Source organism: Oryx dammah, unplaced genomic scaffold, assembly GCF_014754425.2.
Source record: "Oryx dammah isolate SB20612 unplaced genomic scaffold, SCBI_Odam_1.1 HiC_scaffold_4, whole genome shotgun sequence".
NCBI classification, from domain to species: Eukaryota; Metazoa; Chordata; class Mammalia; order Artiodactyla; family Bovidae; genus Oryx; species Oryx dammah.
The window spans coordinates 73,074,397-73,101,824 of NW_024070188.1; the positions used below are offsets into that span (position 1 = coordinate 73,074,397).

The 27,428-nt window shown below is 41.5% G+C and overlaps 1 protein-coding gene across 2 annotated transcripts in view; it reads left to right on the plus strand.

Moving 5' to 3' along the window:
• Positions 1 to 27,428, plus strand: part of UST (uronyl 2-sulfotransferase) — a 313,065-nt gene that overhangs the window by 180,229 nt on the left and 105,408 nt on the right. For both annotated transcript variants that reach the window (XM_040238655.1, XM_040238654.1), the window contains exon 3: positions 15,159 to 15,314. In XM_040238655.1, coding sequence (XP_040094589.1) covers positions 15,159 to 15,314 — 156 coding nt within the window. The remainder of the gene's footprint in view (positions 1 to 15,158; positions 15,315 to 27,428) is intronic.

A 27,428-nucleotide genomic window follows, 5' to 3' on the forward strand; every position in this document is an offset into this window, starting at 1 on the left:
TTATCTCATTCAGTTTGCTAATTGTTAGTTGAGATGTGGGCTGGTGGCTTAGATCTGACTAAAGAAACATGAGGCAAAATTTTCTTAGGACCTTCTTAGTGAGACTTTCATATCTCATAGGAAGCACTTGAGAAAGATAATTTCTTCTTCCTCTGGAGTTTAATGTTCTTCATGTGATGGCTGGAATTGCAGCAGCCATCATGCAACATGAGGAGGGCTAATCTCAGGACAATACTGACATACTAGGAGAGCAGAGCAAAATGGAACAAAAGTATGGAACGAATTCTACAGTCTCCATGCCCAAGGACTTCTGTTTTGAAAGAGAATATATTTTCATTTTATTTATTTATTTCTAAGAGAATACAGGGATTTTGCAGGTTTCATTTCAGACCACTGCAATAGAGTGAGTGAAGCAATAAAGTGAATCACAATAACTTTTTGGTTTCCCAGTGAGTATCAAAGTTATGTTTACCATATGGAGTATAGTCTATGTACAATAGCTGTGTCTTTAAAAACAAAGTCCAGTTCAGTTCAGTCACTCAGTCGTGTCCAACTCTTTGCGACCCCATGGACTGCAGCATACTAGGCCTCCCTGTCGATCACCACCTCCCAGAGCTTACATGTCCATTGAGTCAGTGATGCCCTCCAACCATCTCATCCTCTGTAGTCCCCTTCTCCTCCCACCTTCAATCTTTCCCAGCATCAGGGTCTTTTCCAATGAGTCAGTTCTTTGAATCACATGGCCAAAGTATTGGAGTTTCAGCTTCAGCATCAGTCCTTCCAATGAACACCCAGGACTGATCTCCTTCAGAATGGACTGGTTGGATCTCCTTGCTGTCCAAGGGACTCTCAAGAGTCTTCTCCAACACCACAGTTCAAAAGCATCAATTTTTCAGTGCTCAGCTTTCTTTATAGTCTAACTCTCACATCCATACATGACTACTGGAAAAATCATAGCTTTGACTAGACAGATCTTTGTTGGCAAAGTAATGCCTCTGTTTTTTAATATGCTATCTAGGTTGCTCATAACTTCTCTTCCAAGGAGCAAGCGTCTTTTAATTTCATGGCTGCAGTCACCATCTGCAGTGATTTCAGACACTTTATTGTTTAAAAATGCTATCATCTGTCTGAGTGTTCAGCAAGTTGTAGTAGTAACATCAAAGATCACGGATCACCATAAAAATAGAATAATAATGAAAAAGTTTGAAATATTGTTGAGAATTACCAAAGTGTTACACAGAGACACAAAGTGAACAAATGCTGTTGGAAAACGGCACCAATAGACTTGCTGGGTACAGAGTTGCCACAAACCTCTAATTTGTGAAGAAAAAAAGCAGTATCTATGAAGCACAATAAAGTAAAACACAACAAAATGAGGTGTGCCTGTATATTTTTCTTGCTGTTTGAATTGGGTTGGGTTTTCTGTTACCTGCCAGCAAAAGTGTCCTTACTGATATATGGAGATATGCCATAAAGCGATCCTGAGAATTCTTTAGTCAAGTTCAACCCAGTTGTTGTTAGAGCTGCAGCTCCTCAGTTTTCCTGCTTTGTCTTTTTAAGCCCAGTGGGCAGGAGGGGGCAACATTAACAGCTGATGAATTTTGCATGATGCGTTCTCCTTGCGTATCACCCGGGCAATGCACATGTATTCATGAATGTGAAAAATGCCCAAGAAGCCAACTCTGTGAAGACAGATCAAGCTGGGAGAGCTAGAAAATTCTTTATTGGTAGCTACCAACAAGAATTTGGTAGGATATTTTGAGAAAGGGAAAATGACTGAATTGAGGCTATACAGTTTCTAGGGATATCAAAGCATAGCTTCCCGGCTGCCTCAGCGTTAAAGAATCTGCCTACAATGCTGGAGACACAGGAGATGCAGGTTCTATCCTTTTGTTGGAAAGAGACCCTGGAAAAGGAAATGGCAAACTATTCCAGTAAGAAGGAAATGGCAACCTACTCTAGTATTCCTGCCTGGAGAATCCTATGGACAGAGGAGCTTGGTGGGCTACAGTCCATAGGGTTGCAGTGTCAGACATGACTGAAGTGACTGAGCTTGCACGCACCAAGGACATAGCTTAAATGTCACGCTCTCTGTGAAATCTTCCCTGAGTCCCCAAGGCCAAGTTCATCACTCCTTCTCCTTGTACCATATCCTTGACAAAGGTCTTGCCACAGATTGTCAAAGCACGTGGTGCCCATGGTTGGTTCACTTGGCTAGACTGTGAGTTCATACAGGACAGGGGACTAATTGTAATCTTTGTTGTATTCACCCATTGACAATGATTTATTCTGTATCTACTACGTGCCAGGCATTGAGTTGGACTGAAGATACAGTAGTAAGGAAAAGCAGAGGCGCTCCTACAGCCATGGAATTTCATCACAATAATCAATTAACTTCTTGCCAATAATCAAATGAATGGCACTCGGGAATTATCTCTTGAAACCAGTCACAAACTTTTCAATATTCCACAGGGTCTCTTATCTTCCTGGAGCCTTGCCTAGGGTCATGTTAAGAGGGAAAGTGTCCCAATGACTAGCAAGAGTACGCAAGCTCTTTTCAAGCCTCTACTTGCTTGCGCTTGCTAATGTCTCATTGACAAAAGCAAGCTGAATGGCCGGGCCCAAGTCTCTGTGGGAGGATGTAATACTCCTAATGGATACTGGCTGGTGGGATTGGTTAGGGTCAGTTACTGTCCAAATCTGCCACACTATGTTTAAAGTGTTGGTTTTGTTATGAAAACCTTAAACAATGATCATTTGAATCCAAGGATAAGGTTCTTGCTACAAATTGATACTCCCAAGTTTGACTCAGACATTTTAAACAGAAAAAACAGATGATGTGGTTCACAATGAACAGTGGATCTAAGGCTTTGGTCTTAAAGTTTTTACATGGTGCTTTAATGAGAGAGGAGTATTGGCAACCAAGTGTGTCTGGTCACCTAGTCTTTGTAATATTTACAGTGAGGGTAGTCTTCCTTTGTGAAGACTCTAATGAAAATATTTGACTCTTCCCCCCACCAGTAATCAGAGAAAACCATTCTAAACTGAATGGTTGGCCCATACCAGCAGTACCTGCTATAAATTACAAAATGTACAGTGTACCAATACTTTCTCCTCTATTACATTATAACAAATGAATTTTTAAATTAGGTTCAGAGTCTAAATTCCTAACTAAAAATAACATAGGACAGATTTAAAGAAATAAAGCTTAACTTGAAGGAGACTTTCACATCTTAAAAGTTGATATAAAGTGTCTGCATATTTTATCTGAAGAAGCCCGTGATTAAGAGAAAATGTGTTGTAGATCTGAAAAGAAAGTGAAAGTCACTCAGTCATGTCTGACTCTTTGCAACCCCATGGATGAACGGTGAATTAAACTATGTATGTGGGTCTAGTGGAAAGATTATCTACCCCAAGGCTTCTACGAAATTACATATTCTGGTTCAAAAGTTAATGTATAAAATCACCTGAATTGATTAATCATTGTAATGGAACAACTCCAGATCTAGAACTAGTTTGAGGACCCTGAGTTCTTCTCTGCTCTTAACTGGAAAATCCACAATTCTGATACCGAGGGTTTTGTTTAATAAAGACTTTTGGATCACTGAATACATAGCATAGAAGGAAGTACCAGAAATGGCTAGAATTGGTCCAAATTTACTACTGTGTACCACGTACAGTGCCTTTGAGGTCAACAAAACATATGAGGCATGCCCACATGCATGTACACACAGACAGGAAGGTGAGAGTCAAATAAGATTGACATAACCATATTGGGTCTCTCTGTTTCATTTTGATAATAAAAACCATGGACAAGGTTTAAGGGACTCTAAGAAGAGTGGTCAGAGGTTTCAAACACAAGTGCAGTGGGCCTACCATGTATATGTGCAAGCAAGTCCGAGTCCTGGGCAAATGATTTGAAATATTCCTTAGGATGGCTTATCCTCTAAAACTTTTGCATCCTCCCCACAGCATGTAGACTTCATTTCTCATTCTTGCCAAACATATGAGTATTTCATTGAGGTTTGAAGTTTAGAATTTGTAACATACCATAGTAATGAGATACCCAGATTACGGACAGGTAATCTGTGATTTGCATACTGACCAGGGAAAGAATCATAAAGAAGGTCACAGAATTAGAACTGAATGTGCCTTTTCCTAATATGTATATTTTCTTCAGTTCAGTTCAGTGGCTCAGTCATGTCTGACTCTTTGTGACTGCATGAACTGCAGCACACCAGGCTTCCCTGTCCATCACCACCTCCCAGAGCTTACTCAAACTCATGTCCATTGAGTCGGTGATGCCATCCAACCATTTCATCCTCTGTCGTCCCCTTCTCCTTCCACCTTCAGTCTTTTCCAGCATCAGGGTCTTTTCCAATGAGTCAGTTCTTTGAATCACATGGCCAAAGTATTGGAGTTTCAGCTTCAGCATCAGTCCTTCCAATGAATATTCAGGACTGATTTCCTTTAGGATAGACTGGTTGGGTCTCCTTGCAGTCCAAGGGACTCTCAAGAGTCTTCTTCAACACCAGAGTTCAAAAGCATCAATTCTTCGGCACTCAGCTTTCTTTATAGTCTAACTCTCACATCCATATATGACTACTGGAAAAACGGTAGCTTTGACTAGATGGATCTTTGTTGGCAAAGTAATGTCTCTGCTTTTTAATATGCTGTTTAAGTTGGTTATAACTTTTCTTCCAAGGAGCAAGCATCTTTTAATTTCATGGCGGCAGTCACCATCTGCAGTGATTTTGGAGCCCCCCAAAAAATAAAGTATATTTTCTTGGTATTTGTCAATTTGAAATTTGAAAATGTTCATAGGTTCATAGTATTGATAGCATTCACCCAAGGTCACCTGAAATTTGAGTTTTTAGTCAAACTGAAAGTCATTTTTTTTTTCCTGAAGCATACTTCAAAGTTCAGCTATGATGGTTTAATCACTTTCAAAAATTAATTCTGGATCCTTGGGGGAAATTGCTTCTTTGTATGGGATGTCATTACAATGTGCAGGGTACTACATTCCTAGAAATAGTGTAATGATGTTGTACATGATGGAGATGAGGACACTAGATAGACCAGAGTGGAATATTTGGGGTACAGGATGCCATTTAAATAACCTTCTGAGCATCTGTAGCTATTGTATATCCCTGCCTTAACATCATGGGAAGTGGACAGCAGGAACCTTGAAATCATTGGGTTCAGTACCTCCAGTTTATCCATGAGGAAATTTTGGCCTAGAGATGTTGATCAAGGTCCCATGTTCAGAGTCACTCAACTAGTTTGGCCAAGGGGAAAATCAGTTTCCTGACTTTCAGTCCATGGGACTTTCTTCACTTCACCATACTTTTTCTTACGTAATATAACAAATAAAAGTGTTGCAGGGAATTCCCTGGTAATCCAGTGGTTAGGACTCTGCACTTCCAATGCTAGGGGACTGGGTTTGATCCTTGGTTGAGGAACTAAGATCCTGCAAGCCACAGAGTGTGGCCTAAAAAACAAAAGAATGTTTCAAAATATGAATGTAAAGAAAGAAAGTAATAAATTTCCCTTACAGTTTTAGGGAACATCCAAAATAGCATTCTCTAAATGATAAAAAAAAATAAATAAAATGGGCTTCCCTGGAGGCTCAGATAGTAAAGAATCCACCTGCACTGTGAGAGACCCAAGTTCAGTCCCTGATTTGGGAAGATCCCCTGGAGGAGGGCATGGCAACCCACTCCAGTATTCTTGCCTGGAGAATCCCATGGACAGAGGAACCTGGTGGGCACAGTCCATGGGGTTGCAAAGAGTCAGACATGACTGAGCGACTAAGCACAAATGATAAAAGTGACAATATTGGTTCTAAAACAACATTTTACAATATTTTCATCCCAACAGTTTGTGTATTTAATAGACATATATTTATTAATTATCCACATGCACAAACCAGGTAGACCTAATCTATTAGAGGAATAAAACAGATGGATTTGTACAGCTATATTTGTCTTTCTGTGGATAGCATTAGACATGGAACTATCTCGAGTAGGAGCAGGGGGACAGGAGAAAGCATAAAGTTCAGATTTGGCAAGGTTTCTGGAAGAAGATGGGTTATGAATAATTAGATGATACAAAGATGTGATTTGAGAGTTGGGGGTAGAAAGAGTTTTCCATGCAAAAGGCAGCAATGAGGGAAAAGAGAGTTCTTTAACGGGTTCTGTGTGTTTCCTCTTCTAGAATGGAGGGAACGGGTCCAGGGATTGGAGAGTCAATGGTGATTAGGAAACAAATGCATCTGTTAGAAGACCTAGAATGACTTGATGGGCAAAAGCCAGTGAGAATCACTGCTGAGTTCTGGACGGGACTATTGGAAGGCTGAGCCCTGTACAGACTTTGGTGTTTGGTGATGGTCTTAAAAAAAAAAAAAAGAGAACTTGAAATGGTTAAAACTGTAGAAGGGAGAAGAAAGCATAAAAAGAGCATAAAGGAAGATTTATTAGATGACAAGCCCAAATAAGAATGGGACATATACAGAAATGCCAGAGGTTCCAAAAGAGAACTGTGAGTGCCCATAGAGCTGGAATCCACGGGCAGCACAAATTACTGGAACTTATTTTTCCTGTTTCTTTGATGAATATATGTGATAAACTGCTGCTGTGCTGTGCTCAGTCGTTCAGTCATGTCCAACTCTTTGCAATCCTATGGACTGTAGCCCTCCAGGCTCCTCTGTCCAAGGGATTCTCCAAGCAAGGGTACTGGAGTGAGTTGCTATGTCCTCCTCCAGGAGATCTTCCTGATCCAAGGATCGACCCATGTCGTTTTCATCTCCTGCATTGGCAGGCAGGTTCTTTATTACCACTAATGCCATCTGGAAAACCCCATATTTGACAAGGAAAAATATTAAAATCTTGTGTTAATTTCTAAGGCATTTCCAACTGATATCTTGGTAACAATATGGATTGAAATTGATAATTTAGTAACTTCAGAAGAGAGTATCATTTACTGGGTTATAATCCAGCACTAACCCTGGATATTCACTGGAAGGATTGATGCTGAAGCTGAAATTCCAGTACTTTGGCCAACTGCTGCAAAGAGCCAACTCACTGGAAAAGACCCCGATGCTGGGAAAGATTGAGGGCAAGAGGAGAAGTGGGGGGATAGAGGATGAGATGGTTGGATGGCACCACTGACTCGATGGACATGAGTTTGAGCAGGCTCTAGGAAATAGTGAGGGAAAGGGAAGTCTGGCATGCTGCTGTCCATGGGGTTGCAAAGAGTCAGACACAACTGAGTGACTGAACAACAAGGACAACAACCCCTCTTGTAGATGAGGACACTGAGGCTCCAAGATGCAAGGGGACTAGTTCCTGGCACTGCAGTGTCCTAGGAAATTTTCAGGTGGGGATTCACAGAATGGATTTGAACTGCTCAAATCCCTGTGGACAGTGAGCACCACACCTGTTGCTAAGATCTAGCCTCACAAAACCATGGCTGTGGCTCTTCCCCTCATTGGTGTGAGGAACCATGGAATGGAGGTGCTGAAAAATCACAGTGACTTTTATTCCTCAAAGAAAATCACTTCATCTTTAGCATAATATAGATACCAAGGGTCTAATGCTTTGATGGTGTGTAGTATGAATTTCAGTCAACCTACACATTCAGTTGGGCTTCCCTGGTAGCTCAGTGGTAAAAAATCTACCTGCAATGCAGGAGACCCAGGTTCGATCCCTGGGTCAGCATGATCCCCTGGAGAAAGAAATGGCAACCCACTCCAGTATTCTTGCCTGGGAAATCCTGTGGACAGAAGAGCCTGATGGGCTACTGTCCACGGGGTCACAAGGAGTCAGACATGACTTAACGACTATGCGCGCACATTCAGTTAACCAGCACATGCGTGCTTGCGTGCTAAGTCGCTAAAATCGTATCTGACGCTGCAACACTATGGACTGTAGCCTGCCAGGCTCCTGTGTCCATGGGATTCTCCAGGCAAGAAAACTGGAGTGGGGTGCTATGCCCTCCTCCGGGGGATCTTCCCAATCCAGGAATCGAACTCACATCTCTTAAGTCTCCTGCATTGGCAGCCGAACTCTTTATCTCCAGCACCACTTGGGAAGCCCATTAACCAGCACATTTGTTCTCTAATCGTTCTAGGGGGTGGGCCCTTACTGTACTGTGAGCAGATCTGTCGGGTTAGTCATGACTTTGAACTATGGATGAGAGGACAGCAGCATTCTTGGGGCGTCCATGACAGTGCCTTTCACCCAGACTCTTCTCTAGTATCATGCAGGCAAACTTCTCCCCCACCATCCCTCATAATGCTGTTCGGAACCAGCCAACAGCTTAACATGGAAGGCTAGGAGTCTACTACAATAGCGGTTCTTCTAAACGGACCTAGAGGTAGCAGGGCCCCAGAGAACCTCTCTAGAGCCAGCCTCCCAACCCTCATCATCCTAGACTTTCTGTTTCAGTTAGTCTCAGAGTGGGGTCCAGAAACCCGGAGTTTTAGAAGTTTCATAGGTAATTCAAATATATAGCCATTCAGGAACTACAGCTTGTAACATACTATATTAAATATCGTTTTGCAAAGACTTGAAAGCAGGATTGATGTTCATTCTTCCGACAAGACCAGTCCCCAGAGAGACCTATAATCATGGACTATGAAAAATCTAGGTCCAGACCAAGTTTGCTTTTTACCTAGAAAGGCTTCTTTCTCTGCCCCATTTCAAACCTGGGGGAAGTTATTGAATTGTGGATGTCATCTGGTGGTAGTTACTGTTGTGCTCAGGATTTTGGAAAGACTTCTGTTTATTTGGCACGCTCCACACAAGCCTGTCAGGCCTTGGGGATTTGTGGCATTTGCAGAACTTACAAGGCAGGCAACATAAAAATATATAAGTCACTGAGTGAAATATTTGGGAGCTCCCTTCACTTTTACAAATTGGCCATAAAATAGAAACCACAGACATAACATTCGTATAACCATAGTTGCCAAGAATGAAGAATCACTTCGGGTGCAGGAGGGAGGGGGCGGTGTGGGAGAGGGAGGGTTTTTGTTGTGTGCTTCTTGTAGGATACACAAAGAGAGAGTTAAGTATTGAAAATTTAAAGTTGAAATGCCTAACAATTGGCAAATATCTGTTGAGGAAAAATAGAGATTTTGATCTAAAGAGGGCTTTAGACACCTTTTCACAGTCGTTAAGTTTACCATTTGAGGGTATTCGCTTGTCTTGATAGACATTTTAAGTGCATTTAGGATTTTATGTACATTTCACTATGACGTATTGCTTCCTGTTTTTTCCTTTCCTAGTGAAGTGGGTCACAATATCTGAGGCAGCTGTGACTGCTTACAATAGATTAGGGGAAGGAATACAGGGAAAACTACATCCATCCTTCTCTTCCCCTCCCGTTAGCTGCTCTGACACTCCGGACTTACATTAGCTTATAAAATGCATCCTGAGGGAGGAGCAAGAGAGGCCAGTTGACTCCTGTCAGCTCCAGCTGAGCATCTGGGGACATAAGTAATGGATGAGTAATGCCCGATGATGCTGGTTGTGAGCGTAGACTGTTGAACAATAGCATTTAATGAGACTGGACTCATTCAAGACATGACAAAAGAAATAGCATCTCTGTTGCAGAAGCCAAACTAAAGGTCATTTTCACCTTTTGATGTTTTATTATATTAAATAGAGTGTCATTTTGGGGTCAGGTTAGCTGTAAGCTGGATTTTAGTTGTTATGTGGTACTTTTTTAGCTTTGTGACCCTGAACATACCAAATGATCTCTCCGGCCTTGGTTACTCGTCTAAAAATAGTCCATCTCACAGGGTACTTGAGGAGATGAAAAGACAATATAAAGCTCTAGTGAAGTCAAACACAGATTGGGCTGTGGGTGGGAATGAAAGAGACTAGTGGTACAGGGTGGGGAGGGAGTTGGAAGGGGATGGATTAATTGACATTGCCTCTAGACTGTCATTGTGTGAATCTATGATCTATGGGAAAGAGGAGAGTACACAGGAGAATCACTTAGGTACTATTAATGATGTTTAAATTATTTGAAAATTTAAATTCTTAGAGAAATGTACACTAGAGTGAAGACAGTTATGCTATTTGATTCACTACTGTTAACAAAGATTAAAAAAAATTTACATGGCACAGAGCCTGCACAGGGGGTCAGGGTCAGCCCTCCATAAAAATCTGTCCTGTTTTTTTTACCATCATTTCAAAGAGTACACATCAGAGAAGATGACAAAGTTGGTAAAACAGACTTCAGGAGCACATTTATAGTTCTACTGAAAACAAGGATGAGCAGCAACTCAGTCCCATTCTTAACACCTATCCCAAACCCCCAAATCAACTCACTGATCTGGCCTGACTAAATCTGCCAGTTTCCAGTGAATTCCACAGGTTTTTAGAAAGGATTTCAAAGCCCCACCCTAAATTTGAGAAAGGTTATTATTTTTGATGGTGTATTGTATGCTGTGGTTCAGACAATAAAGAATCTGCCTGTAATGCAGGATACCCAGGTTTGTTCCGTCCCTGGGAGGGGAAGATCTTCTGGAGGGGGGCATGCCAATCCACTCCAATATTCATGCCTGGAGAATTCCATGGACAGAGGAGCCTGGCAGGCTATGGTCCATAGGGTCGCAAAGAGTCAGACACAACTGAAGTGACTTAGCACACACTCACTGTGTTAATTAACCAAGAAATTCAGGAGAAATTATTTCCACCTCAGGTTTCTAAGTGCCTCTGTTCTTCATCTAAATTTTCTAAGATACATTTTATACTCTTAGAATAAAGTACGTAATATGTAGTAACTGACACCTTCTAGGTCACCAATTTAGTTATAACAAATTTTGACTACATTGTTGTTCTATGCTGTCCTAGGAGACAAGGAAAAATGTATTCATCCAATTCTTGAACAGTTTAATTCCCCAAAGAAATTAAAAGTTGTGTTTATTTTGGCAGCTTTATCACAACCACAGTGTATCTCCCGGCCTGGTTATTACAGAAAATCCAACTTACAAACACTATTAGTGCAGTTCCACTAAATGTGAAGCCCAGTTCAACCTCCCTGGGTCATAATCTCATGAATAAGAACTAAATGATTCATCCGAATATCTGAACTTCTACAGTTATTTCCAGAGAATAGACTTTTGAGGTGTTCACTGATTGAAAGGACCTATTATATTGATGGGCTTTTTTACCCTGATGACTTTTATTAGCATTTATCAGCTGTATTGGAAGATTATCCTGGTCTCACAATTTAGTGGAATCATTGTGTTAATGTTAAACAGTACATTAAGCCCCTCAGAGCTGCCAAGAACCAATCGATGTCCATTGAGACACTATGTAGCCAAGGCATTTTCTAGGCACCATGAAGACACATGGATCATGGCATCCATTCCCATCACTTCATGGCAAATAGATGGGGAAACAATGGAAACAGTGAGAGACTTTCTTTGCTTGGGCTCCAAAATCACTGCAGATGGTGACTGCTGCCATGAAATTAAAAGATGCTCGCTCCTTGGAAGAAAAGTTATGACCAACCTAGATAGTATATTAAAAAGCAGAGACATTACTCTGCCAACAAAGGTTCATCTAGTCAAAGCTATGTTTTTGCCAGTAGTCATAGATTGGAGAAGGAAATGGCAACCCACTTCAGTATTCTTGCCTGGAGAATCCCATGGACAGAGGAGCCTGGTGGGCTACAGTCTCTGGGGTCACAAAGAGTCGGACAAGACTGAGTGACTAACACACACACATGAGGACACATAAAAGAAGATATTATGACTGACCCTAAGGAAATAAAGTATTGCTCATTTAAAAAATATATATGTGAAGAACTATATCAAAATGGTATATGACTGGTTGCTAAGTAAGTGATATTAGTATTATATTTTACTCCAATGACAATTAGCCTTGAAGCTCCAAATTTACAAAATGCTGCTCTGCCTATAAAACATTTTAAGAAAATTAAACCTATAATTACAAAGGCAAAAATTCAAATTGCATACCATAGCCAAGTTTGGGGTATATTTAGATATGTTATACTATACTCTTTAACTTTGGCCTTTTACGGCCTTCTGTTATGGATATGTGCTGAATGATGGAATCTTTTGGTTATTTTATTTGTCAATTACTGTTGAATGCCCAGCATTCAATATGGAAATAATGTCTTTAGTGGGATTTAAATATTTAATCAGATACTTTTTATAATTGCTTCTTAGTCTATCAGAATTTTTATAACTTGGCAATTAGAAAAGAAAAAGAAATAAAAGGCATCCATACTGCAAAGGAAAAAGTAAAACTATCTCTGTTTGCAGATGACATGATCAAATATATTGAAAACCCTAAAGAATCTACACAAAGAAACTATTAAAGCTAATAAAATGAGTTTGTCAGGGTTGGAGGATACAAGATCAATATATAAAAATCAGTTGTATTTCCACCAGTGAGCAGCTAATCCAAAAATTAAATTAAAAAGCAGTTCCATTTATAATGGTGGTTTAGTCACTAAGTTGTGTCCAACTCTTGTGATCCCATGGATTATGGCCCACCAGGCTCCTCTGTCCATGGGATTTTTCAGGCAAGAATACTGGAGTGGCCTTGCTAAAAACTAGCAAGGGGGCACTTTTTCAGTCCCCTTCTGATGTCTATGTCAGAAGCTTTCTCCTGTCTCTTTTATAAAACTTTATTACACACACACACAAAGAATACTGGAGTGGGTTGTCATTTCCTTCTCCAGGGGATCTTTCTGACCCAGGGATCAAACTCAGATCTCCTGCACTTCAGGCAGATTATTTACCACCAAGCTACCAGGGAACACCATTTAAAATAGCATCAAAAAATAAATAAAAGAATTATAGGGCTTGTACACTGAAAATTGAAAAATATCAATGAAACAAATTAAAGGAAAATCCAGTAAGTGGAAAGACTTCTATGTTCATGGATTGGAAGACTTAATATTATTAAAATGGCATAGTCCCTATATTGATCTATTGATTCAACACAGTCCCTGTCAAAATCTCAACAGCCTTTTTTGCAGAAATTGACAAGCTGATCCTAAAATTCATAAGGAAATGCAAGGGACCCAGAATAGCCAAAACAATCTTGGTAAAGAAGAACACAGTTGCAGGGATTCACCCTTCCTGATTTCAAAACTTAGAACAAAGAAATGGTAACCTAGATTCTGTGGTACTGGCATAGGATAAACATATAGATCAATGGAATAGGACTGGCAGTCCAGAAATAAAACTGTAGTTTTATGGTTAGTGGGTTTTCAGTAAGGGTGCCAAACAATTAAATAGAGAAAGAAAAAAAAGTCTTTTCAAAAAAATGCTGCTGAGGCAGATGGATATTCACATGCAAAGGAATGAAGTTAGATCACTAGCTCACATCATACACAAAATTAACTCAAAATAAATCAAAGACCTGAATATTAGCACTAAAACTATGAAACTTCTAAGAGAAAACACAGGTGTATATCTTTGTGACTTTGGATTAGGCAATGGTTTCTTAGATATGATACCGAAAGTGCAGGCAACCAAAGAAAAAGTACATAAATTGGATTCCATTAAGATTACAATCTTATGGTTTGACATTTCAAGAAAGTGAAAAGACAATCCATAGAATGGGAGAATATACTTGCAGATCATATATTTGCAAATTAAGAAAAAATATAGAACTTTAAAAACTCAATGGATAGTGAACAGGATCCTACTTACTGCACAGGGAACTCTGCTCAGTGTTATGTGGCAGCCTGGATGGGAAAGGGAGTTTGGGGGAGAATGGATACATGTATATGTATGGCTGAGTCCCTTTGCTGTCCACCTGAAACTACCACAACATTGTTAACAGGTTATACTCCAATATAAAATAAAACGTTAAAAAAATAAAATTTGGGAAAAAACAGTGAAAAGACAAATAATCAATTTTAAAATGGGCAGTGTTTGAATAGACATTTGTCCAAAGGAAATATACAAATGGCCAATAAATACATGAAATATGCTCAACATCATTAGTCATCAGGGAAATGCAAATCAAAACCACAATGAGATACCACTTCACACCCATTAGGATGGCTATAATAATAATAATAAAAACAGGCAATAACAAGTGTTGGCAAGGATGTGGAGAAATTGAAACTCATGCATTGCTGGTGGGAATATAAAATGGTGCAGCTGTATTAAAAACAGTTTGGCAGTTCTTCAAAAAATTAAGCATAGAGTTACCATATGATCCAGCATTTCTACTCTGAGGATTTACCCAAGATGAATCAAAAACATATGTATACACAAAGACATATAGATAAATGTTCACAGCATCATTGCTCATAGTAGGCAAAAGGTGGAAACCATCCAATGTCCATCAACTGATAAACATATAAACAAAATATGGCCTATCCATACAAGGCAATATTATTTGGCCATATAAAGAGATGAAATACCAATTCATACTACAGCACTGATGAACCTTAAAAACATTATGCTCAGTGAAAGAAGCCAGACACAAAAGGCCACATGTCCTGTGATTGCATTTATATGAGATTTTTGGAAAGCTATAGACAAAACCCTAGAGACAGAGAGTAGATAGTTTCAGCGAATCAAGATAATGAGGTAAATGGAAGGGATTGCTAATGGGTATGGAGTTTCTTTGGGGAGTTTCTTTTCCAGTGCTCTGGAATTAAGTAGTGGGGATGGTTCACAACTCTGTGAATATACTGAAACTCACTGAATTGTACACGTTAAAGGGTGAATTTTATTGCTTTTAAATTATGTCTCAATTTTTGAAATTACTGTTATTTCTCCCAAGCACTCTACAGATTGTTCTAATAAAATATAACTTGCGAAAGAATATTTTCATTAAAGCACCTATTTATATATTTTGTTCTGAAGAAAAAGACAACACTGACTTCACAATCAATATTCTAGATGGCATGAAATGTTACCAGTTTTAAGTGTCAGGGTAGATGGAGGAGTCCAAAGGTTCTCTCATGTTACACTGTGAAGAAGAATCCCGGTTCATCGTGTCCATTCTCGTTCGCTTTGTATGGGCCCTTCTCAGTTGCTAAGGCGTGTTTGACTCTGCGAGTTTGACCAAGTGTTTATCATTCTGCAGTTGAGGGAAGAATCCTCAGTGTTTCAATCCCAAAGCCTCTCATCTGCTCTCGTTCATTGCTAGGTGCTGCCTTTCCCGAGCCAGGTGGTGTACAACAGAGTGGGCAAGTGTGGGAGTCGGACCGTCGTCCTGCTTCTGAGGATCTTGTCAGAGAAGCACGGATTCAATTTGGTCACGTCAGACATTCACAACAAAACCAGGCTTACTAAGAATGAACAAGTAAGTTGTCTTTGCTTCATTTGCACAATTAGTGGGTGCCTTCCAGAACACCCTTTCACCCCTACCAAATGAATACCAGAGTTACAATATCGTACTGTATTTTTGCCAGGGTGTGGGGGAAGGAAATTTAAGTTGAGGGTTCTGACAGAAGTCTGTAAACCAGGAAGTTTCCCTGAAGGGATACTTTCATTAAGACCAATGAAGGATAGAGTACGTGGTCATTGTCTGTTTCGCTAAAATTAGCAATGCTTAAAGTCTTAGTTACGCCACTGAGTTATAGGGAACGCTGACATCTTGGGAGCAAAAATAAGAAAACTTGATTTTAATATTTCTTCCTCTGCATTTCCTCACCAATGTCCTAAGTTTTTATGGTTATAATAAAGAGAAAACCCTCTTTGGGCCAGGAATCTGGTTGGTTGATGGGGGCACGAGCTTCCTATTATGATAAGTTCAGGGGATCCTGAGGCGCCAAAACAGCTCATGGCCTATTCAGTGGTAGCAAAAGAATTACTCCACCTCCTGGGAACAAATCTGCCCTAGGACGCTGACCCATATGAGGGCCATTCGGGTGGTAGAGCAGGAGTGCTGGGTTCTGCCAGGAAGCTGGGAAGACAGATTCCATTTTGCAAGCTGACACCAAAATAGGATAGTCTCCATTGAGATGCTTTGTTAGTGTGGACAAGATAGGCCTAGTGCTCTCATAATCATTTTACAGGGGTAAGTTTGTTAGCTTGGTCTCAAAAAGTTGCTTTGGTCCTCTTAGGTATTTAGAATGGGTGAATATAATTCAGGGCAGGCTTTCCTGGTGGGTCAGTGGTAAAAAATCTGCCTGCAATGCAGAAGACCTGGGTTTGATCCCTGGGTTGGGAAGATCCCCTGGAGGAGGGCACGGCAGCCCGTTCCAGTATTCTTGCCTGGAGAATCCCCCTGGACAGAGGTGCTTGGTGGGCTGCAGTCCACTGGGTCCCACAGAGTCGGACACAACTGAAGCGACTGAACAGGAGCAGCAGGATAAGTCAGGGCTCTTCAGAGAATAATACCAGCAAGATGGAGATATATCTATCAAAAGATAAACAGATATCGATGGATAGATGGACAGTCAGACAGGAATGGAGATGTACTATGAGGAATTCGCATATGCAATGATGGAGGCTGAGAAGTCCCACGCTCTGCCATCTGCAAGTTGAAGGCCTAGCAAAGCCATTGGAGAGACTGAGCTCGAGCCCGAGTGTGAAAGCCTGAGAAGCAGGCGAGCCCATGATGTAAATCCCATGATGTAAGGGCAGCAGAATATAATATGAGATGCCTCAGCTTAGTCAGTGAAGCAGGGGGGGAAAAATCACTTCTTCCTTCTTCCACATTTTGTTCTACTCAGGCCTTCAAGGGATTGGATGAGGCCCACCCACACTGGGGAGGGAAATCGACTGAGTCCACTGATTCAAATGCTCATCTCCTCCAGAAGCACTCTCACAGACACACCTGGAAATATTGCTTAATCTGGGCATCCCTTGGCCAGTCAAATTGACACATGAAATTTAACCATCACACCACTCAGTGACTAGGTAAATTTAGGGAATAAACAAGGTGCATGGTTTACTAGGGTGCGGGGGGCGCTCCGCAGAAAGAGAGAGGCAGTGGAAGTTCCCTCAGCAAAGCCGAGGGGGTCCGGAGGAGAGGTGAGCCTGCTGTCCGCCAACCTAGCCCCTCGAGTGAGACACAATCACACGACAGGGATTCCGTCTGAGCAGTTCCGCTTTATTGCCCCAAACTCTTGGTTTATATAGACAAGCAAGGGGGTTCTGCGAGGGACCTCCCATAGTTGCACCAATCACATTAAAGGTCAAACTGTAATATGCCATAGTTACACCAATCACATTAAAGGTCAAATTATAATATGCCATAGTGGCACCAATCACATTAAAGGTCAAATTATAATATGCCATGATTGCACCAATCACGTTAAAGGTCAAGTCATGCGCTTCATTGTAACAGGAGTCTATGGTGATCACACACTGTCCACGTGCACGGAAATCAAGAGAGCCAATCAAAAACTTTAACATAGACCACGCCCCTATCTCTTCCGCCGGACGCCATCTTAGTTTCCAACCGCAAAAGCTACCCCCTTTTTTTTAAGGTTTCCCACGTAAGGCCCCACACTTGGGTGAGACCCTAATACTATGTCTACTTCTTTCTTACATGATCTTCACCTTTCAGGCATTCAAAACCTCACACACGCAGGGACTATGCAATAGCCTTCCTGTCTCTCTTGTCACAGGGAATGGTAGGACTGTTTTGAGATCGTAAGGCTGCCAGCAGCACTTGCTATAATGTCTGTATGTTGCTATAATGTCTGTATGTTTACTGTCTTCCACAGTATAGAGATCAAAATGCCCATTTCTTTGAAAACTTCCATCCAAGGGTCTCTGAGTAACAGATTTAAATAGTCATAAAGTGAAAGTGGAAGTGAAGTCACTCAGTCGTGTCCGACTCTTTGAGACCCCCTGGACTGCAGCCCACCAGGCTCCTCCGTCCATGGGATTCTCCAGGCAAACGTACTGGAATGGGTTGCCATTTCCTTCTCCAAAATAGTCATAAGCAATAAGCAAAAAAAATTTTTGAGATTAGATAGCTCAGTTGGTAAAGAATCTGCCTGCAATGTGGGCAACCTGGGTTCGATCCCTGGGTTGGGAAGATACCCTGGAGAAGGGAGAGGCTACCCACTCCAGTATCCTAGCCTGGCGAATCCCATGTGCCATACAGTCCATGGGATCACAAAGAGTCAGACACGACTGAGTAACTTTCACTTTCACTCTTTCACTTACAAGTTCTGTGGTAGGTGCTCAATGGAAAAATTATATTTGGTGACATTTTAAGATACCACATTCTATCAGTAATTTTCATTGGGTAGGTTCTCTGATTTCCTTATCTGACTGAAGAACATATATAATTAGGGCTGGTTATGCCCTTTTTACTCCCTGAAAGAGAGCAACTATAATAATAGCCTATGCTATTGGAATGTTATTATAAATAAAAAATTTGGTTTTCTTTTGAGTCTTTCAGTCAGCTATCAAATTAGACTTAAATGTTCCTATGTATGGAAATTATGCTCAGTTCTTAAAGCCTAACAAAGTATAGTATCTGGACTTTAGTTCCCACTGCAGAAAATTGTAAAAACCCAGAGGGAGCAAAGTAATGAGAATATTAGACCCTAAGATGTTCAGGAAGGCCCTAGAAAAACAAGCACAAAATATGATATTTGAATACACTCTGGAATTTTAAACAAATCAACCTACTTTGTTTCCTATGATGAACTGTAAAGGGAAGGACTTACATTAAAAATGAAGAATAATTTACTGCTGCTGCTGCTGCTAAGTCACTTCAGTCGTGTCCGACTCTGTGCGAACCCATAGACGGCAGCCCACCAGGCTCCATGATCCCTGGGATTCTCCAGGCAAGAACACTGGAGTGGGTTGCCATTTCCTTCTCCAGTGCATGAAAGGGAAAAGTGAAAGTGAAGTCGCTCAGTTGTGTCTGACTCTTAGCGACACCATGGACTGCAGCCCACCAGGCTCCTCCATCCATGGGATTTTCCAGGCAAGAGTACTGGAGTGGGGTGCCATTGCCTTCTCTGGAATAATTTACTAATGGTACACAAATTGTTAAGTCTTTTAGGAAGGGTTAAAGCCAAAGTCATCCTTTCCTCTAAAACAGAGGTTAGTTCTCATCTGTTTGGAATGATTGGCTTGTCTGGAAGCCAAGGAATAGACTAGACAATCTTTTAAGGTTCTTTCCAGCCCTGTGATTCTGTGATATATTTATACAACTTCTGCCATGATCTGTGTATAATTAGTTGAAACATTTCTGATTCCTGTGGTCAGTGTGACCTAGAATATGCTTCATTACTTAGTTATTGCAGATTCCTATTAAATTATAAGGCAAGTTTTTAAAAACTTAAGGGAAAGGTATAGATACAGTAGAAAAGGCAGACAAACAATTTTGATGTTAAAACAAGCATAAGGATAGTGACAGTTGCCTCTCTGGAGCTAGCTGATTGGGCTGTGATGTACAAGGGGAGCCAGGAAACGCCACGACAAGAAACCCAAGTCTGAAGTAGTTCAAGGAAGACTTGAAACCAACTGTCAAGAATGTTTAAAGAAACTTTGTTACATGCATCCTTTTTCTAAAGATTCAAAGTGCATGAAACAAGTAGAGAAAAATTTTTATTTTAACCTAATATATTCAAGAAATAATCTGTGGTGTGAATAGCTCCCTTTTCCTGGTAATTTATTGAAGGAAAAGGGGAGTATGTGATTTAGGAGATGAGTTAAAATTTTATAGTCAGTGGTTCTTAACACGAAAGAATAGAACTCTGAAAATGTAGTTCCCATGGCAACATTGTTCTATGGAGTTAATGACAAGTCTGCTTTGGTGCGGTACGAGTTAAATGGACTCTCGTGGGCTGGCCCGGGACTCTCTCCACCATGTCGAACATTTCTTTTATGAGAAAATGTGTTCCAAGTTCCAAACTACTGACTTACAAATGAACTTTGGAAAAGTAACCGCTTATGAGACTGGAGACTGGAATCATCTGTATCATTGCATCCATACACAATGGCATCTCTCTGGGCTAGGGTCAAATTCACACATACATTTCTCCCTGGAGGGTAGCTGTCATCTCACACACACACACACACACACACAAATCCATTGAGTACTAGATTTTTAAAAATCTATTTCATGGAATAAGACACTGAAGGGATTATTAAAAAGGAAAGAGAGCATGAAGACAGCAAATGTTACAACATCAATAAAAATCCCATTACATCTGCCCTTATAAGAAATAGAAATGCCTTTGAAGTTAATATTTTAGAAAACTGCCTCCACAGAAGAACATGGACAGCTGGTGCTGGCCAAATGTTGGACCTTTTGCAGGGCATATAATGGGAACTCAGGATGACATCATTTAATTTATGCTCTAAAACCAGATTTAAATCGCTTGTGCTAGTTTAGATACTTTCTTGGAAAACAGAGATCATGTACAACCTAAAAGATAAAGAACCATTTTCCAGAAGGCAGGAGGTGTGATTTCCAAAAGACTCATACCCGTCTTTGTTAATGGTCTGACCCTATCTTTCAGAATGCTGCTCTGAGGATAATAAAAGCCAATATGTCAGAGGCATATCACAGACATAAGAAGTCAAATGATTTCATTCCTTTTGGAGAAGGGCAAAAACTGTTGGCATATGAACCTAAAAGATGGAGAAAGCAAATACATTTCCAATTTTTATTTATACTAAAGCTATGTGTTGTTCAATCACTCAGTCATGTCTGACTCTTTGGCTCCTCATGGACTGTAGCCCCTCAGTCTCCTCCATCCATGGGATTCTCCAGGCAAGAATACTGGAGTGGGTTGCCATTTCCTCCTCCAGGGGATCATCCCAACCCAGGGAATGAACCTGCATCTCCTGCTTTCCAGGTGGATTCTTTACTGCTGCGCCACCAGGGAAGTCCATACTGAAGCTATGGAGGATTCCAAACTGAAATAGCAGCACCTGCTCTGTGCTAATTGTTTTACTTTATTATTTCATTTAATTTGTTTGGACCTAAAGCTAGACCAGTAAGTGGGTATGATTTCCTATTTTAGGGATGAGAAAACTAAGACAGCCAGATGAAGTCACTTTCCAAATATAATAAACTGACTGTCCATGGCACTTGGGCTTGAACTTGGGCCCTCCTGAATTCAGGAGCCACCCTCCTAAAGCAGTGGCTATCTGCTCTGGCTGCACAGCAGGATCTTTTTAAAACAAACAAACAAAATGTTTATTTTTTTATATATTTTTGTCTGTGCTGGGTCTTCCTTGCTGTGGACTTTTCTTTAGTTTTGGCAAGCAAGGGCTACTCTCTGTGGTGTGTGAGTTTCTCTTTGCGGCGGCTTCTCTTGTTGCGGCTCCCAGGCTCTAGAGCGCAGGCTCAGTAGTTGTGCTACACAGGTTTAGTTGCTCTGCGGCTTGTGGGATCTTCCTGGGTCAGGGATCGAACCTGTGTCTCCTACATGGGCAGGCAGATTCTTTACCACTGAGTCACCAGGGAACCCCCAGCATAGCCTTATGATTATGTAGTTGCTGTAGCCCTTCTCCTGGAGATTCTGGGGTAGAGTCCAGAAAAGTTTTTATTTTTATTTTTTTGATCAAGCACCACGGGAGTTTCAGAGTTAAGGTTGTTGTTGTTTAGTTGCTAAGTCATGTCTGACTGTTTTGTGACCCCATGGATTGTAGCTGCCAGGCTCCTCTGTCTGTGGGATTTTTCCGGCAAGAATACTGGAATGGGTTGCCATTTCCTCCTCCAGGGGTCTTCCCAATCCAGGGATTGAACTTGTGTCTTCTGCACTGGCAGGTGGATTCTTTACCACTGAGCCACCGGGGTTAAGGCTCCTTGTCAAAACCATCATATCAGCATTTCCCTAAGTGTGTTCCTGAGAAATTTAGTCTCCTAAGACATTGGGGAAAAAAATGAAAATATCGTGACTTAAAAAGTTTGGGAAATGCTATCTCCTTGTCCCCCTCTAGGAAAGTCACAACAATATTCACATTTTAAAGACTCTGAGAATTCTTTTAATTAAAAACAAAACAAAAAAGTCCATTTAATCAGCTTTCACCTAAAGTGTCCCAGTCTGAGTTGGCCAGGGGACTCTTTATAGTGTTTGTGGCTCTCAATTGCATCCCACAGAACTCTGAGTCACAGTTCAGAGCTGGCGGACCAGCCTACACACTTCCATCAGTCATACCAGTAAAGGCTACTCTTTCACTATAAACTTCACATCTGCAGTGACTGTTCAGTAGCCATTCGAATGACTAAAACCTTGAAAAGTATTCAAAGAACAGTGGATACAGCCCCTATGTCAGTGTGTTCTAGAGTGCCGTACCCTCTTCGTCAGAAACAGAATTTCTTTATGGTGTTTTAATTTCCCTTCCCCACTGCTCTCAGCCACTGCACAGTCCATATCTGACTGTGACTACAAATCATTGCAACTCTAGAAAAGAAAACCCACCGAAAGAAACCACATTAGACTTGGAAACCGTCTTGGGGCCACTGGGATTCCTCCCAGGCTTCCCTAAGGCAGAGTCAACTGGCCTCTGTTAAGAGGCAAAGGTTGACTCATTCATTTTTGAGGCTGGTCCCACCACTGTTTATTTGTTGTGATGAATATTCATTGAGGGCCTACTGTTATTGCAGTATATTGAGCATCAGACAACATACTCGATGTTTGTGCATCTCATTTTAATCCGTTAAGCAACATTATTAGGAAAGTATTATAACCCCCTTAAAAAGGGGGAAAAAAAAAACAAATGCTCAAGAAGATGTGGGAGAATAAGAATTGAAAATGACCTGGGATCAAATCCCAAAGAACTTTGAATGTTAGGCTAAGGAGATAGAACATTATTCATGGGCAGTAGGAGGTCAGTAAAAAATGGTTCTTAACCATCATGGGCATCAGAATATTCTCAGGAGCTTTTCACACATATTTCTAGGTCCTACTATGAAATTCTGAGTTATACTCTTAATGGTGGCGCCCAGGTATTTGTATCTTGTGGGGGAGCAGGAAACTCCCCAGGAGATGCTCAGGCACAATTCTAGTGAAGAATCGTTGCAAGAAAGGCTCTAATTATTAGAAAAATTTCCTTCAATTAAAGGGAATCCTCCACTAAACAAGAAAAATTCCTCTTTTACTCAAGAATCCCTCTAACCTCTGAAGACATTGTGTCAGAAGCCTGCACATCTCCCAGAAGCCTAACTGTTGCTTGAGATGTTTTGGAAAAGTCTCCTTAGAATGACCTTCAGAGTTCCCTGACCTTAGAGTAGGAGGGATGTGTCCACAGGCATCAGAGCTGCTCCAACCGGACCTTGGAGTCAAACCAAAATTAGCTGAGTCCATCTCCACGCCACAGGGCTAAGTTCACCCAGTGCTGCAAACAAGGTCTTATCTTAGAGTCCTATAAACAAAAATCTGACTCTGCTAATGAAAACTCAGTGCAGAGAAAAGAGTGGGAAAGGGAGAAACCACAAGCTCTGAAAAATTAAAATGTTTTCTCCTCTGGTTCAAGTTGTAGCCATGAGATTGATTTTCTCTGTTCAGATGCAGCCTCCTTGCCTTGGTCACATCATTGCTCCCCCTGGTGGTCGTCGTCTTCATTGCAGGCGCGTGTTGTACTGACTCCTTAGCGAGGAGCTGAAGGTGGGAGGACCATCCTACCTCCTTCAAGAGGGGCTTTCTTCATGTAGGAGGAAGAGGGAAAGGTAACCACAGCCCACAGCTCTGGCCTCTGAGGTTAAAGGGCCAAGGAGTTCTCCTCTGAGCTACTCCTTATTTGGCTTTGATGTGTAAAAGCATGTCTTTTCTTTCATTTAAGATGTTGTACAAAATTATGGGACATCTAGTTGTTTACGAGTGACACAAGAACTCAGATCAGAGTAGGGTCAATGCTCTGTCAGTTACTGCTGACAAGCATCTCCCAAGGAAGTCTTTTACTCACTAGCTGTGTTCATAGAACAGCAGGTAAAGGATTTCTGCTCTGTCATCTCAGCCAGTTAGGTTGAAAGCAAAAGATTAAAAGCTACTGCCTGGCACATCCTCTGCATTATAAATTCTGTTTGATTCTTGCCTTTTTTTAAAAAAAAACTTCAGTTCTATCTCATTCTCAGATGTGCTGTGATTCAACTTCTTTTAGATCCATTCCATTACAGAGTTATTTTTCATTCTTTTTATTTGTAGTATTTTAAATTCATTCCTGGCTTGTTACACTATTTTCTCACCGAGAACTTTAAAAAATATTCTCTCTGATATTTTGATGCTTTTATTTTTATTACTTTTAATGCATTTCCATCTGTCAGAACTTTCTTTTGATTTTTCAACCCCTCACATAAAAGACAGAAAATTCATATCTTCATAAACCCTCTTTAGTCTCCAGAGTTATTTTGCTAACCGACCCCTTCCTCCCATTTTAACAGGTTATATACAGATCAAAAAGCAGTGGGAATGGTGAGAAGATTGCAGTTTAGTGATAAGCAGCAGCATTTTTGGTGTCAGGTAGACTTGGGTTGAAATCCTGGCTCCACCTTCTTGTAGTGGTGAGATCATAAGCAATCTTCAGCTTTTCTGTGCCTCAGTTTCTTAACCCGTAAACCCTGGATGATAGTTAACTCATGGAGTCATTTGAAGATGAAATGCCAGTATGTACATAAAGAGCATCTTGATTCAGTGATAGCCTGGAAAACACTCAGAAAAGGATAGTCTGTTTTGTTTCGTTACATCCTAGATGGTGACATAGTAAAACTGTTAGCTCCATGTGACACCACGGTAATGAATGCACAAATCTGTCCCAGAAAGCCTAAATTCAGAGTCTCGGTGATAATTCCGTCTTTAGTGAACTGTACATTTCTTAACTCCAAAAATGTTTTTCTAGAGGGGTTCTGTGCATGCATGTCCGACTCTTTGCAACCCTGTGGACTATAGCCCGCCAGGCTCCTCTGTCCATGGGATTCTGTAAGCATGATTACTGGTGTGAGGTGCCACGCACTCACTCCGAGGGAATCTCCTCCGAGGGAATCTTCCCCCTCCCTCAGAGATCGAACCCACGTCTCTTGCATTGGCAGGTGGGTTCTTTACCATTGACACCACTCGGGAAGCCCCCCAGAGTGGGTACTTTATTGCATAAACAGTTACAGGTATGTATTCTATGTAGGCACCTGGGCTTGGCTTTCTGGGGGATAAATAAAACCTGGCCACCACCTTCAAGGAGCTTTCAGTCTGGTTCAAAGCCAGGATACAAACCCAGCTAAAATGTAACATAAAACAGCATGTCCTGGGAAATTCTCGGAGTGCTGCAGGAAGTTAAAGAGGACAATGTCATCTCTAGCCAATGATGTTAAAAACCAAACCCATTTCCCCTCCCTTCTGGAGGCAGATTGCTTCCTCCTGCAGTGTTCCCATCTCCATGAATGGGTACCACCACGTGTTCAGACCCCAGCCAGGACTAAGAAGGAAGCTCCATTGACCATGCCCTCTCCTTCCCTTATGCTGCCAGCTGCTACAAGTCTCAGCAGTCTCCCTCCTTAATGTACCCAAATCTCTCCATCTGTTTTTCCTTCCATGAACTTCATTCCTTGTTTCTGAAACTGTTGAGCCTTAGAGTCTCCTGGCATGCTTGTTAAAACGCAGATTGATGGGACCCACCTCCAGAGTTTCTTCTAATTCCATAGGTGTGGAGTGAGGCATGAGAATTTGTGTTATTAAACACATGTCCTGGGCTTCCCTGGAGTCTCAGTGGTAAGAATCTCCTTGCCAATGCAGAAGACACGAGTTCAATCCCTGGGTCAGGAAGATTCTCTGGGGAAGGAATGGCAACCCACTCCAGTATTCTTGCCTGGGCAAGCACATGGACAGAGGAGCCTGGCAGACTACTGTCCATAGGGTCACAAAGGAGTCAGACACGACTTAAGGACTAAACAACATAAGCAGGTGTCCAGGTGATACTGATGTAGCTGGTATGGGAACCACACTGAGAAGTGATGAGTCCATGACCTCATCATTTCCTGTTGAGATTATTTCTGTCTTCCTCACTAAACTTTCTGCTTCTAATCCTTACTCTCTTCTTCACATTTTCACCTGACCTTAGATCTGAGAGAAGAAAAAAAAAATCCTTTCTGGCTGTGGATTGCCCAGAGGATAAATGTCGAAATCCTTCATGAGACCAGCAAGACCCTCAGTTACCCAGTTCCTCCCTTCCTCTCTAGCCTTGTGTACTGCCTTGCTGATTCCGTGCCTGCCTGCCTGGCAGTTTTAATAGCCAAGTCATTTTTGTGTTTTGTGCTTTGCATCTGCTGGTCACTCTGTCTGCCATACTATGAGTCCCTTTCTTCTCTTATTGACTCCTGTATCCTTGGAAACCGCTGAGAAACACCTCCACACAGAAGCACTACCTCTCCATCTGCAGGTCGGGACAGGCATCCCACCTCCTTGCTTTCTACCCCATGATCATTACCACATGATGATACCTGCCTGCTCATCCACTTCTTCCACAAGTCTCTGAGCTTCCTGAGAGCAAGAACCAAATCTTTTATCTTTAAAGCCACAATCCAGAGTGGCACATAGCCTGACATAGTTGAAAAAAATGGTTGTTGAATGAAAGGAGAACTTCAGGTGGGCTACCTGGAGCAAGCACTTTAGCTAGTTGTAATGAGTGATCCCATGGACGGAGGAGCCTGGTAGGCTGCAGTCCATGGGGTCACTAAGAGTCAGACACGACTGAGCGACTTCACTTTCACTCTTCACTTTCATGCATTGGAGAAGGAAATGGCAACCCACTCCAGTGTTCTTGCCTGGAGAATCCTAGGGACAGGGGAGCCTGGTGGGCTGCCGTCTATGGGGTCGCACAGAGTCAGACACGACTGAAGCGACTTAGCAGCAGCAGCAGCAGCAGCAAAAAGTGATCAGAATTTGGACATGCAGAGAGAAGAGGAGGAACATTCTAGAGGAAGAATCTTGAGCCTGAGTTTGGACATGGTTAGTCTTGGATATGGTGTATGGAAGGAATATGGAGGAGTCTAGTTTAGCTGGCTATAGGATGTGGGATCTTGAGAGTCAATTGAGGGAGATAGTAAAGATAAAATTAACTTGACTCAGCAAGGGATTGAATATAGGAGTCCAGGAAAGACCAAATTAAATGTGAGGATGTGGAGGGAACCATTAACCAGAAAGGCGTAAAGATGGACGAGGATCAAGAGTGTGGTTTTGGCCAGGGTAGGTTTGGGGATACCATTAGGACACATTCTACTGTCTTTCTTTCTATGTCTTCCCATTGATTTTATTCAGGTTTTGATCTCCAGGGCTTGGTAAGCACCCAATATAAATGCTAAATGAAGAATGAATTCAGTGGAATCAAAATAAAGGCTAGCAGTGGTCCTGCATGAGCCAAGGCAAAGGAGAGTTAGTTTCTGTGATAATTTTAAGTAATGTTCTTGTCACTCACACAGATAAGACTCAGGTGAGAGAAAGGTAGGCTGCTGGCAGCTTCGGGAAAACCAAGGGGGTACTCAGGTGATGACCAGCAGGCGCTC